Consider the following 14441-nt stretch of genomic DNA (forward strand, 5'->3'; position numbering starts at 1 on the left):
AATGCCCCCTTCTCCCACCTCATCTCCCACCATCTGTGCAGTAAAGGGGTAATTAGTGGAAATCAGTGATCCAGGCCCTACATGCTGAGCGTTTGATATAATACCCCCTACCACCCGCGGGACATGAAAGCTTCCCCCACCCCTACCGCTGGAGGATCAGTAGGGGCCCCAATACATTGCTATGCCCAGGGGTCTACACTGCAGTTGACGCCCCTGTATGTATATATATATGTACAGTATGTATATGTATGTATATATATATTTATTATTATTTATATACATTTGGTCTATCTATAATACTTTAACTGACCCGGCATATACTGGGTCACCTAAGTGTCCATCTCTGTGCTTTGCTCCGCCCCTCTGGAAACTCCCTTCTGAAAATCCTGCGTTTGCCCCTGATGTATAATGACTGAGAGAAGGTCCGCTCAGCTTTCTTACAGTATATTCACTAAGTTTCATATACTGTCAGTAATATGTAACCATTGTTAGGGTAACACTCGCTGGAGAGACCAAATGACCAGGTCCCTGTGCACCAAGGGGTACGCGCTAGCACACAAAGGAGGGGTACCCAGTAACTAGAACCCCCCCCCAGATTTTCCTTTAAACATCTGTGCTCGCTTCGGCAATCAAAGCCCTGCCCGTCACAGCATAATTTCATGAGTAGCGGGTCTGTGGTCATTATCTCCAATAGGACTCAAGGCACTTATCAGAACCCCTCCCACTGTGCAGGGGAGTGACAGTCATAGATTCAGAGCAGCGCTGCTAATTGGACGACCACTAGATGAATATGTGTACAGTATATGCGTATATGTATAAAATATATAATTAAATACCTTACAACTTGGACAAAATGCTCTGTTCTTGGACTAGCTTAATTATATATGACCATCGGTGTGGTTGCTATCGATGGTGATATAGCATGTGGTCATCAATGGTAGAAATCTACAGTATGTATTTGTGGTTTCAACAACCAATGGTCATCCCTTTTATGTGATTGACTGGCTCGTGATCCAATCAGTACCACGGGCACGGCAGCACAGGTTTTATGTTGCACCATCGATGAAGGCAAACCATCTGATTCTCCATCGATAGCAAAAATGTTTTATTCTACATCAGTCATAAACCATCAATCACTATGAATCATCGATGGTGGTTGTAGATCCCTACTCTTATTTTATGATTACTATCACCTTTCTTCACAAGTATCTAGTATAACACAGGTGACAGCAATCATAATATCAGAGGGAAGCCCAGGAACAGAACATTGTGTCCCTCCTGGAATTGGTCATGTTGGGAGAAACCCCCCTCTAAATGTGACTGCTCATTGGACATAATGAGAGTTGATATTAACTCTGACTCCTGGGACCTGTGTATTTCATATGTGCGCATATTACAGGGATGGTCTGACAACACTGGTCACCAGGGCGCATGGGCAGTTAGTGGCAGTTAGTGGCAGGCAGGAGGAGAACGGGCAGGAGGCATCTACTGGCAGGAGAAGGAGCACACTGCACACAGCCAAAAATGGGACACGAGATCTCCAGGGGGAACCTACATGTACGACAGCAGCAGAAGTGCTGCCGAACTACATAGCCCAGCAAGGTTTTGAGATGACGCTTCAGTGCTGTTAATGTGAGATCCTGTGAGGCTAATGGTAAAACGTGAGTGTTACTACACAACATGCCCACATTATGTGACACTGCTGCCTAGGAATTGTGCAGGGGAGGGTACAGGAGAGGTACATAATGTCACCCCCCCATCTACCCCCTAATGCTACATACAGGGATCGTCACCCACCCATGTACCACCTAATGCTACATACAGGGAGCATCACCCGCCCATGTACCCCTAATGTTACATAACTATAATGGTCCATCTAGTGGTCCTTGGCATGTAAAACACTTGAATTGCCCCCATTTTTGTTACATGGATGTTCAATACATGTAAAAAAAAAACGTAATTAAAAGTGTGGAAATTTGTGCAGATCGAGAATAACAATACAATATACCTATCCCCCCATCTAGGCTACAGAACTGGACAAATCACCCCCATATCTTGCCCAGATACACCCAATATTGGGTGAGCTCCCCCTATTGCGGCCTGTGATAATCCTCTATATGCAATGTACAATCCAAAAATATAACAGCGCGCTTACCTCCCTCCTGGGTGCAGGGATGCACATTTTGCTGCAAAGACAGCCCATTATATCACAGGTAATGCTGAAATTTAAGCGATAAATCAAGAGAGCATATAATGCACGTCTTGTCCTGACAACTCCAGAGTCTCAGGTGATGAAGTCCCTGTGTCACAGAGCACTTGTGATGTCATAATGATATCATGGGACAAGATGGCCGCCATGCAGAAAAAAATTAAAGCAAAAGAGTCTCAAATTGTGTTTAGGGATAAGTGGGGGCAGAACAGCGCACATCCCAACTGTCCTGATTCACAGGCCTCAAAGGGGAACAGGGAAAAGTACAAATAATCACCTTTGACTGCGATTTTACCTCAAACCTATGGATTTACTATTCAGCGGTTTGGAGAGTAATTGGCGGGTGGATGAAGGGGATAGGTAACAATTTTTTTTTTTGATGGAGGAAAGTTTTATTTCCTATTGACATGAATGTTATTGTACATGTTGGTAATTTACATATATATTTTGTGTATAAAAGGTTATGTCTTCCTTCAGTGTTAGTGGGTATTACTGTATATACCTCAATATCTTCTAACCAAAACATAACACCGTCATACACTCACCTCTATATACTGATAAAACATTGGGATATGTGCAGCAGTTTTACAGTTGGCAAAAGCAGCACAAAAGTAGGGATAATACAGTTACTATAAGGCGACAGAGAATGGGGGCGTAGCGCGAGGCTTAGACCCCGTGACTGTCTCCATGAGCCGTGACCCCACCCCTATTACTCATGACCCCACCCCTATGAGCCGTGACCCCACCCCTTTTATGTGCGCAATTATATGCTGTTAAGGAGGCAACAAACATTATTAGTTATACCATGGGGGCAATATTATTTAATTAATATATTGGGGGGCAAATAAATGTATAATCAGAGGTAGCAATACTTTATTAAATTGAAGGGCAATATTAAATGATCACTAATGTGGGCAAAAAAATTTAATTACGATAAGGCAATCATTATTATTTTACAGAAATATAATTGTTGCTCCCATTATAAAGACTTTTATTTCCCTGTTAGCAAAAACATAACATTGTCCCTTAGTTATTTTTTGATAAACAATACTGTTCTCTTAAGGCGCCAATCAGACCCGATTTACCCAGCAGCTCCCTGGGAGAGGTCACACAGGATTAGGCAGTTGATGTGCCAATTTGTACATGTGATAAATTCCTATGTGCAGCATATATGGGGTGACATTTAATAGAATGCGATTTTTTCGCACTTTCAAAATCGCCCATTATCGCACTTATTTGAAATCGCATTTTTGCAGCGAATTTGCATATTTAATGAGGTGCATATTCCGAAAAGAAAAGTGCGATTAAGTGCGATAATGGGGGAATTTTAGGCATGAAAAGGTGCGAATTTGAGGTAATGTGCGATTTTGTGTTTGTAAAAAAAAAAAAAAAAAGGGCATGAGGTCCCCCCTCCTGAGCATAACCAACCCCGGGCTCATTGAGCCGGACCTGGTTCCAAAAATACAGGGGACAAAAAGCGTAGGGGTCCCCCGTATTTCTGAAACCAGCCCCGGACTCTTGGAACGGTCCTGGTTCCAACAATATGGGGGACCAAAAATCTGGGGGTCTCCCGTATTTTGAAACCAGCACCAGGCTCCAACAGCCCGCGGTGTCATGCCACAGCCGGGGGACACTTTTTACATAAGATCCCCCGGCCGAAACATGAGCACCGTGGCTGGTCAGCCTTGGACGTGGTACCTGGAGGAGTGGGGACCCCCCCAATAAAGGCCCCCCCCCCCAGGCTTCACTCGTCCAGGGCTGAAGCCCGGGGCTGTTACCAGTGTCCGTGGCCAGTGGACGCCGGCCTGATAGGGTTAAATCTCACATACGTAACATTGCTTTATGCAGGAGAACTACAAATGCCAGCAGACCTCCCACACATGCTGGGACTTGGAGAACCACAAGTCCCAGCATGCGGGGCATTAATGGTCCCGCTGGGGCTTGTAGTCCACCTGTAAAAAGAATGTTAAAAAAGAGACACACACACAGAAAAGTTCAACTTTATTTAACACACATACACACACACCTCACTTTTACACCAATATACTTACCAATCCAGGATGCTCCAAAACCGGCTCACCCCGCACGGACAGCGGGCTGAATCGGCTTTCTCCAGCACAGCTAACAGCCTCTGTAGCGCTACAGAGGCTGAGAGCGTCTTCGGCTTATGCGTCTCCTCTAACGTAGTGAAATCACATTGCATCGCATCGCATGGGCCATTTTAGTGCCCTGTGATGCGATTTTTTAAAGTAATTTTTTCACTGCCAGAGCTCTCTGCCCGGCTGTTAATGGCTGTCATTTCTGCCCGGCGGCGACTGTCCCCCAGTTACCGCGAGCATGTATTCCCCCTTGGCAATGAGCATGTAATCCCACATGGCAAGGAGCATGGAACCCCTGGCAATGAGCATGGAACCCCTGGCAATGAACATGTAGGTAAGCAACACTTATGTAACATCATTTTTAATAGGCATTATGGTGTTTGGCATAATACGTAATGGAGATTATGGTGTGAGGCTTAACATGTAATGGAAATTATGGTGTAAATTTTTAATGTGCGCCTTTGGCGTGCAATGCCCATATTTATGAAGCATATTGTGCATTATTGCTCAATCTGTTTGGTATAGTGCAGGCATGTCCAAATTATGGCCCTCCAGCTGTGAAACTACAAGTCCCATCATGCATTGCCAGTTTTGCAATTAGGGAATGCTAAAACTACCGTATGTCAAGGCATGCTGGGATGTGTAGTTTCACAACAGCTGGAGGGCCACTGTTTGGACATGCCCGGTATAGTGTGTATTTTGGCTCAATCCATGTGGCAAAATGTGAATTTTGCCTTAATCTGTGTGGCATAACGTGAATTTTGACTCAATCTGTGTGCCATAGTGGGAATTTTTGCTCAATTGGTGTGAATTTTGTCTCATTCCATGTGGCATAATGTGTAAGAAGCAAGTACAGTATAAGTTACTATTGTGTTGCATTATTTGTATAAGGGGTATATGGTGTGGTAAACTTAGGTTACTACATAAAAGGTGCTGACATATTGTCTACCAAGTTTCGGTTTTCAGTATTTTTTATGACTGGAGTGCCGCCTCACCCCGCAAGTATTTTAGGACATCGGCGTCCTGCGGGTACACCTTTGGAGTGCACCCGTCAATGTATCTCCCTGCATTTTTTCTTTTGCCAGCCCCCTGCCTTTTCCAGGCATATATAATTAGTTGAAAGTAGTTACACAAATAGAGACACACCCATGAGCAGACCACCCAAACAGAACACTGGTCACGCCACCCACATTATTAGGTGCTGGCCGCAGCCCCTATTATTGCGCATAATAGGCCCTTGATCATTTTCAGCTCCAGGCCCATTTAGACCTTAATCTGGCTCTGACTGTATACAGTATAAATGTAGCCCGGCGATGGCGACCCACGGGACCACACATTGCCGTCACTAGGGGGGAGGGGGGGCTACACAAAGTGGTCTTTCCTCCCCTCGTCTGTGTTGAGTCTGTGCCTCGTCTGATGAATCTGTCACATATAAGGAAAGATTTGGGTTTTATAGGTTTCAAGATTTTCGTGTTGTTTTAAAGTAATTACAGATAGATGTACGAAGCAGTGATAAGGGAGTAGAAGTGATAAAAGGCCTGGTACTTTATCACCGGCCAATCAGCTCCTGGCTGTCCCTTTTTAAACCCAACCTGTAACTTAACAGTCAGGAGCTGATTGGCCGGTGACAAAGTAACAGGCACATTATCACTTCTCCTTTACCACTGCTTCATACATCTACCCCTTAGTTTGATAGTTTGTTTAGGCTTGTGGCATTGCTGTTGCATTACATTTCATTCAACTGAACTTGTTAGGCTTTCCTTGCCAAAGTAAGAAAATGATAAAATCAACCACTAGAGAGCAGTGTTGAGACACAAAATTATTCCCAGCTGTTTATTGCAGTTTGACAGGATATACACTGGTGTGTAAAGTCATAAAACAAAAATATAACACATTCCTGACATTGCTGGTGTGCAACACATCTACTAATCAAGTTGTGACACCGATACTAAGATATTTGTACATTGGCATCGTCCGCAAATGTACTAGGTGTCCTTAAATGATGCATCACATGCTGTTCCTTTACACCCTTGTTTCTGACTATTTGTTTTGCTTGCAAAATATACATTCACCGTTAAGGGGGGGGGGGGGGGGGGTTGGGGGACCGGCATCAACCGTATTTCCGGGAAAATACTTTTTTACTATTTATGGGATTGATATTTTCCGATGGCGTAGGCGGCAGTATGCATTCGTATTTGTACTCGAATCGGCAGCCTGCACGGATTAGTCAGACCCATGCAGGTCTCACTGCGTAAAAATTACTTGCTTAAGTGGCCAAATAATATTGGGTTCCCCCTTATTTTTAAATTTTTGGATACTTGCATCCACCGTCACTGAGTGCTATCCATGGAATATGGACAATCCAATTTCTTTCCTCTAAATAAACCTCCTTAAAACATCTTATCCGGAAGGCAATCCGAGGCAGCTCAAGACCTGCACAAGTCATCCAGGTTTACCGCCACCCCGTCAGAGGAACCTAAGTCCAGCTATGGAGTCTGTTTCTGGGACTCACTGGCCACCTGGTGTCCATCTGCTACATATTTGGAGACAATATACTTTGATGTCCATATGGTAATATGCCCTATACAATTGATCATATGTACAGTGTTAAAAACAGAAAGAATAGAATGTCCCAAGGCGCAGTCCTGAAGTCCTTGCAGCCTTAACGTTAATGGAGGATCACTGGAAGACCTCCTGTAGATATCTGTAGCTAGAAAAATAGCGTTGATGGCGCTTGACTCCTTATCATATATCGTAATGAGTTGTAGTCATAAGAGAAAAAAAACAATCTATCAGTTTCTTCTAAAATTTAATGAATAAGTGAGGTATTCAGGGGAGAGATATAGTGGTGTACCATACTCACAAGTGAATAAGTGAATAAGGTGTCAACATCAACCTAAATGAATAGTGTACCAGTACTCACTGAATACTGACTCTAAACCTCTTATAAAGGATTCTTTGGTCCTGTTCAGTTCCTTGGTGTTACATATCAACAAACTCCAATGTGGCCGCGTGTGGATACCAGAAAAGAAGGAGGTGAAATACAATGGTTCAAATCTTTTTATCGATACTTGGGTATCTCGGGGTACAGGGGAAACCACTATAGCGTACCGAACTCAAGGGTTTAGAAGTCTCCGTGTATGTAAAGGTTTCTTTACAGGGTATCACCTTCAGTGTAACCACCAATAACGTAACCAATGCGTACCATTACTTACAGCACAATCTTTAGTAAGCACATATTACGGTTTCTTTGCCTGTATTCATTGGTATTACTCCAAAGTTGATAACCTCACCATGGACGTATTAAACAAATGAAAAGGAACTGTCTTAGTGGTATATTTAATGGTTCAAAAAGGTTTACAAAAGTGAATAACAATGAATAAAATAGAATAAAAATACACTGTACCTGAGGAGTGGCTAGGGATGGCCACAGCCCAGGTAAATAGCTCAGTCACCTCAGGGTGGTGGGCACCAGGTTGATGAATTGTGTAAAAATAGATAATAAACTAATGTGGTATGTTGTGGAAATACAAGTCCCAGCAAGCCTAGACTGCATGCAGGGACTTGGAGAACCACAAGTGCCAGCATGCGGGGCATTAAAGGGATTGCTGGTACTTGTAGTTTTACAACCTACAAATAGTTATATATGGACAGTAAAAGTGTATTACATACTACGATCATTCACACACAATACTCACTTATTGGTCCATTGATGGCCTGTCTCCTGCTCCAGTAGGAGTACATTTGGAAGGAAATTAAACATACCGAGGCCCCCAGCCAATATCGCAGCATCCACTAAACAAAAAAATAACCTGACACTTATAACCAGCGGACCGGTATTAGCAGAGAATGTATTGTTTACATTCTTGGCTCCAACCCTGAACTGTGGGTTTGGCCCGTCCCCAGCCAATCAGGGCCCAAGTTTGACAGTCTGTGTCCCCTAAACACGCTTCTGTTTTTTTCTACGAGCGTGACTGGCTCCACTCTCACCTCCCGCCCACTCGTACTGAAGACGGCAGGCAGTAGGAGGAACCAGGATATATCACACTGCAGGAACGTGCAGTCAGGGGAGACAGGGAAGGCGGTGCCTCCCCTATCATTAATGATTAAAATAATACAAAGATACTTATGACTCATATTCTGTGTCATAAATATCTTCTTTATATTAATGTAATCATTGTCTTTACTGCATTATTTATTTTGGAGGCACCAAAAGCAGTGCCTCCTGCTGCCCATTAGAATAGCTGGAAGCAGGGGGTGGGCAGGGGGCCGGGACATGCAGAGGGCTGTAAAAGTCCATTAAAAAATCTATTAGAAGCAGCACCTTAACAGGTGCCTCAGTGACAAGGGAGTGCTTTCTTCCCCCTCGCTGTGGACAGTAGCGGCTATCTCCCCGCTCCCCCTATCACTGGGGTACCCACCGGGCAACAAGCTATGAAGGGGCCTCTTCCCCCCTGCTGCTGTGTACCAGCTGTCTCTAGTGTTCCGCCCGCTGACACTTTCAGGCATAGACGCCGATTCTGTGGGTGCTCCAGGGCTGCCCGAGCAGTGGGGTGGGTTGGGGGGGTTGGTGGATAGCGGTGCTGGAGGCTGCCATTGGTGTGGGTGAAGAGGGGATTGCTGGCTTTCTTTTTCCGCAGAGGAGTTGTTCCGGCAAGTCACTTCAAAATTCAGCCAGGCTCTGTATGATGAAACAATGTTACTAGATAGTTATGGCCAATTGTCACACTAATGTTACTAAACAAATCTATGTATCCCTCTTTCTGTGCATAGGGTGACCTTCTGGTGGCGCATTTCAGTCCATAGGCAAACGCGGGGGGGGGGGGGGTCGTCGCCTTGAAACCCCCTCCTCTTGGCAAGTGACTTAGGTACTGCTTTCCTAGCACGGCGCCCACGATCTAGATTGTATGTGTGGGGCTGATATCTCAAGCATCTCATGCATCTTATGTGTTTGTGCGGCATAAGATGCATGAGATGATGCGATCGACGAGATTAGCATCTCATGCATCTTATGTGTTTGTGCGGCATAAGATGCATGAGATGATGCGATCGACGAGATTAGCATCTCATGCATCTTATGTGTTTGTGCGGCATAAGATGCGTGAGATGATGCAATCGACGCGATCAACGAGATTTTTACGTTGGAATCAATGTAAAAAGCTCCCAAAGCCCCAATTTTAATTGCTACCCCCCCCCCCCTCATGGATGAAATGGCCCCCCATTGTTAACACCACCCCACTATTAATGCCTACCCGAAGCGTGGCGGTACGCATCCTCCGACCTTTTCATACCCCCACTATCCACGTTGGCGTGGAGTAGACTTTATATAGTGTGGCGAGCGCAGCGAGCCACCAAACCCGAAGCATGGCGAGCATAGTGAGCCCCGCGAGGGGACGCGGAATACATGTAAAGTAGTTTGCGGGGCTCGCTGCGCTCGCCACGCTTCGGGCTCGGTGGCTCGCTGCGGTCGCCACACTATATAAAATCAACTCCATGCCGACGTGGATAGTGGCGGTATGAAAAGGTCGGAGGACGCGTACGGCCGCCCATCGCAGTATCGCTGCGCTCGCCACGCTTCGGGTTGGCGTTGATAGTGCTGGTGGCGTTAACAATGGTTATTGGGGGCTCACGATTTTTTATCTCATGCATCTCATGGATCTCATGCATCTTATGCATCTTATGGATGCATAAGATCCATGAGATTAAAAAATCGGGTCCATCGCGTTGATTGTATGCCTTAAGTACCTTAAACTTAAGGCATACAATCAATGAGATGGGCGCCGTGCTAGGAAAGCAGTACCGTGACTTAAATTATGACAATATCACTAATATATAATATGATCAATAGAGCTGCCACCACATCATGCAGTGTACCAGCTTCTTCTACCACATTTACTGTATGTGTGGATCTGAGCCTTCACACATTGCTATGGACCAGAGAACAGCTGCCAGGAGGAAGATACAGGAGCCTTACCATGAAGTGGGAGATTGTGAGCTTAGAAAGTGCAGTACTGTTTCTATTTTGTTTGTGTATTTATTTATTATGATATGTTTAACCCTTTCCTGACCACTTATCTTATTTAAATCTTTGAAACAGCCTATACTATAGACCATCTGTAATGTAAAATATTAATGCTGTATTCCATACAGTATCCAGTGTATAAAAAGACCAATTTTTAGGGCTGTTACCGCTGCCCCAGAATACTGTACTTATGCCAATGCATTGCCGAGTAGGAGATTTTTTGTATTACATTTGGAAAACCCCTAAAAAAATCCTGTGTTTGCCACTGCAGTCCTGTAATGCTTTTGCATCAGGACTGACCTAACAGCACACATAGAAGTGTCCCCTGTACACGCTATCTCCATTCTTATCAACGTGCACAGCTCTTCACTCACCTCACGTCCGTTCTATTGAAGAGGGCAGGCTGCAGACAGAGGGCGGTATTCAATGAGGCTGATTCGCCAGGTTTTTATGGCGATTTTGTGCTGTAAGGCGAATTTCTGACTAAAACGGTGAATCACCCTATTCAATGACCAGATGGCGAATACATTTCAAGTTTTTTTTCGCCATGATTCACCGAGTAGCAATCGCTATCTTTTTATGGTGAAGTGGAAGGTGAACTTTTAAAATAAAGGGGCATGCTATTTTTATTCATGTGCTGTAAGCACATGAATACATATTTAATTAAAAAATATATATATATATATATATATTTTTTTTTTTACACAGAGCAGCCAGCAGGGGGCCGGAGCCGAGCCGCTCATTAGATATTCATATATTCACTTCACCCGATCATTACATATTCATGATCGGGTGTAGTGAATATACGCGGTCCCCTGCTGGCACCCCCGGGGGCAGCCTGTGCTGCCTGGCACCCGGGGAGCCCACCTCCCCCCCACAAACGTTCTGGGGCAGGCAGGGAGACTTCCATCTCCCAGCCTGCCACCATCGCCGCAGGAGCTCAAATTCGCCGGTCAGGGGCAGCGAGCCCCTGACTCGTTGAATACCGGAGCCGGCGAGGCTCCGGAATGCGGTGACCAGTGGCGAATGTGCAGCGAATCCTAAACAGGATTCGCTGCACATCGCCAAAATCCACATTGAATACCGCCCAGAGAGGAGATAAACATGCTGTACTTATCTCTATCTTGGATACATCTACTCATTTGCATATAACCTTTGAATTTGCATATCGCTGCTGTCATTGGTGTTTTATATCCTATACGGTTCTACATCACAAATACAATTTTAACAGCCGTAACAAGTGTACAAATGTGTTTATTATTTAACCCTTTCAGGTCCAACAGCCCTAGCGCTAGTAGCACATCCAGTGGTAATCAACTTTAAAATAAGAACATTGTTCAATATTCAATGTACACCATTTTTTAATTTAAAAAAATAAATCAATTACAATTTAAACATTTAAACCAGATTGTTTGAATTGCAAAAAAAAATATGAAATTGGACTACAAAGGGTTAATATATGTCTGATACTTAATGGGCACAGAACTTCTCTAAAAAAAAGTCCTCACTATTTACATTTACTGCGTATTACAAAGAAATGAAAAACCACGATCGCTACAGCGGATGTATTAATAATCAGTTAAGATTTATTTAATTATTTTCATTGGAATTTTTGTATTTTATTTTTGTAGAATAGATATATTTTCACTCTGTAGCTGTTTAAATGTTGTGAATGTCTTTAAGTTATAGAGCCACAATATTTAAATTGAATTAAAAGTTATGTTTTAAATCTTTGATCATTACATAACGTGATGAAAGTGTACCTCCCAAAAAGATATCTCTTTGTTAATGGACAATTGTTTTTCTGTGAGTACTAGATTATTCGATTTCTGGGGACAACTTCAACATTAATAGATTATCTCTTGGTGCCACAGAGATCTCTATTATTGTTACTTTTGGTTCTTGAACAAATATATTCTGTTTTTTGTGTTGTATACCTTGTCCTCTTTTATTCACATTAGTTATCTGCGATGCTCCAAAGTTTTCCACTGTCCATTAGAGACACATCCTTACACTGGGGACACCACCTTGCTCAACACTCCGGAACTGCGGTAACTGAGAAGACCATCAACCGGGTCAGCACGATCGAGGAAGAGATCGCACGCAGGAATGGTGAGAACAATGTCAATAATAGCAATTTGCATAATGCCATTATTACGCTAGGAAGGGCACAGAATGTACAGAATGATAGCAATGCCATTGCTTAGTAGTAACAATGAGGTGCCGCTGGGTTTGGAGCTAGGGCAAGGCCCGGTGGAGTCCAATAAGGATGAGGCATGTAGAGTTTTAAGGGAGCAGCTGACTGCAGCAATAGCCAATTGGAAAAATAAAAAGGGTATCATCCCCGGGGTAGACACGGCCAGGGTGCAAATGGGTTTGGTGCAACAGGATAAGGCAGCAGCCTTTGTTAAAGGGGGCACCTCGTGGGATGCGCTTCTGGTTCAGTAGTAGGCCATTTCCTATGCTAATCATAAAGTAGATTATGGGACCTTCATAAAATATGTTCATTGACAGAGGCAGGTATAAGGGAAAAGGACAAGGCCAGGCCAAAGGGAGGAACGCAGTCAGAGAGCTAAAAACCCATTGAGCATTGGCTGAGCGTAATGTTCGCGTATACAGGCTGTTATAAGGAGGCATACCCTGAAATAAACTGACTTTATATATCTTGTGTAAATGAAACAATGGCACAATCAGGGCAAAGCACACGCCGGGGATTTAAAAAATTATGTGATAGTGGACGCACTGTCCAGACAGAATTGGGAACTGCTCGGGGCAGCAGCGCTGCAGGCAAGCCTGACAGGCCTAACCAGCCCCTCCTGGCTTCTGCCAGATAGTCAAGCTGATTTAGGCAGACTGGTGGAGCGGTCACTGGCACAAAGGACATGGAAGACGTACAAGGCCGTCTGGGGAAGTTGCCAAAGGTTTCAGGTTATTTTAAGCTCTGAGGGAAAAGCGGCGCAGCAGCAGCTGCTTGTCTTCAGGCTGGAGCGGGTATTCTACACCAGAGTAAGCGCTACACTGGTGGGCATTGCACTTTTCAAAAAGTAGTGAGGAGAAACAAAGAAACAAAGTCATTTATGATACGCACCATGCACTTGAGGAGTTGCTGAAGATTTGAGGAAAGTTAGGTTGCAGGGTTCTTAGTACCCACAGGCAGGGCATGGCGAGAGGAGGCGCAAGAAGAGGGTTGTATATTGACCCCCGGTGAGAGGGCCGCATGCCAGGCTTAAGCTGTCGACAGCGGGCCAGTCGGCTTTGCACCAGGCGAGAGTGATCTGTGGGGGATGGCACCATAGGGGGGCATAGCCGAGGGCCTATCTTTAATAGATGAGGGTTATTGACAGGTTTTGCCTTGCCCACAGTTCTCTGTCCTTACCCTGCAACGGTAAATAAGGTAATGTGTATAAACCTGTGACCAATTAATTAATCCCATATACTGTTTCTGAGTATGATTTTGGGTGGTGGTATTAGCGAAGGTGTAACAGGGACATAGTAGACCATCCCTCTCCCCCTTGTGTTTTCAGGACTGCCACTAGAAATTGTGGGGCTCAGGACTGATTTCTGGTCCGGGACCCCTCTCTCACTTACCTCCCAGCTCTGCGCGACTCCAGCTGAATCCCAGTGCTCCCGCAGCACAGTCTTCTCCTCCACCTCCGGATGCTAGCACCCATTTAAAATAGTGGGCCAACTTGTATGCAAATCGGGGTCACGGCCAGGCAGCCAATCAGAGCGGCTGCCAGTACGTGAGCTCTGTTTGGCTCACCAGAAGGTGCCGCATTTCAAATGGCCATCAGCATCTGTAGGTGAAGGAAGAAGGAGAAGCCTGTGCTCCAGAAGCAGTGGCTGGGCTTCAGCGGTAGTAGCTCAGCGCAGGCATTCGATCAGAATGGCCGGGCCCGGGACAGCTTTGCCCGCAGCACCCCCTTGATGGTGGCCCTGCGTTTTTTCAGGCCTATAATGCAGCCAATGAGCACCCTTCTGAGACTCTCCCCACCCTACCAACTCCCCCTACCCCTGCCTATGGGACTCTGCAGGCCACAGGTGTACAGCTGGAATAGCAATTCCCCCCGCAATTCGTGGCACCCCCCGCAACTCCCGCGATTCGCGGCCC

The 14441-nt window shown here is 45.0% G+C and overlaps 1 protein-coding gene across 1 annotated transcript in view; it reads left to right on the forward strand.

Annotated features, from left to right (window-relative positions):
- Positions 1–1482: 1482 nt before the first annotated feature.
- The window catches only part of TMEM123 (transmembrane protein 123), a 63863-nt gene continuing 50904 nt past the window's right edge, over positions 1483–14441 (forward strand). The window contains exons 1-2 of the mRNA XM_083170062.1: positions 1483–1661; positions 12292–12442. Coding sequence (XP_083026188.1) covers positions 12301–12442 — 142 coding nt within the window. The 5' untranslated portion in view covers positions 1483–1661; positions 12292–12300. The remainder of the gene's footprint in view (positions 1662–12291; positions 12443–14441) is intronic.

This window comes from Crinia signifera, chromosome 2, assembly GCF_055691185.1.
Source record: "Crinia signifera chromosome 2, ASM5569118v1, whole genome shotgun sequence".
NCBI classification, from domain to species: domain Eukaryota; kingdom Metazoa; phylum Chordata; class Amphibia; order Anura; family Myobatrachidae; genus Crinia; species Crinia signifera.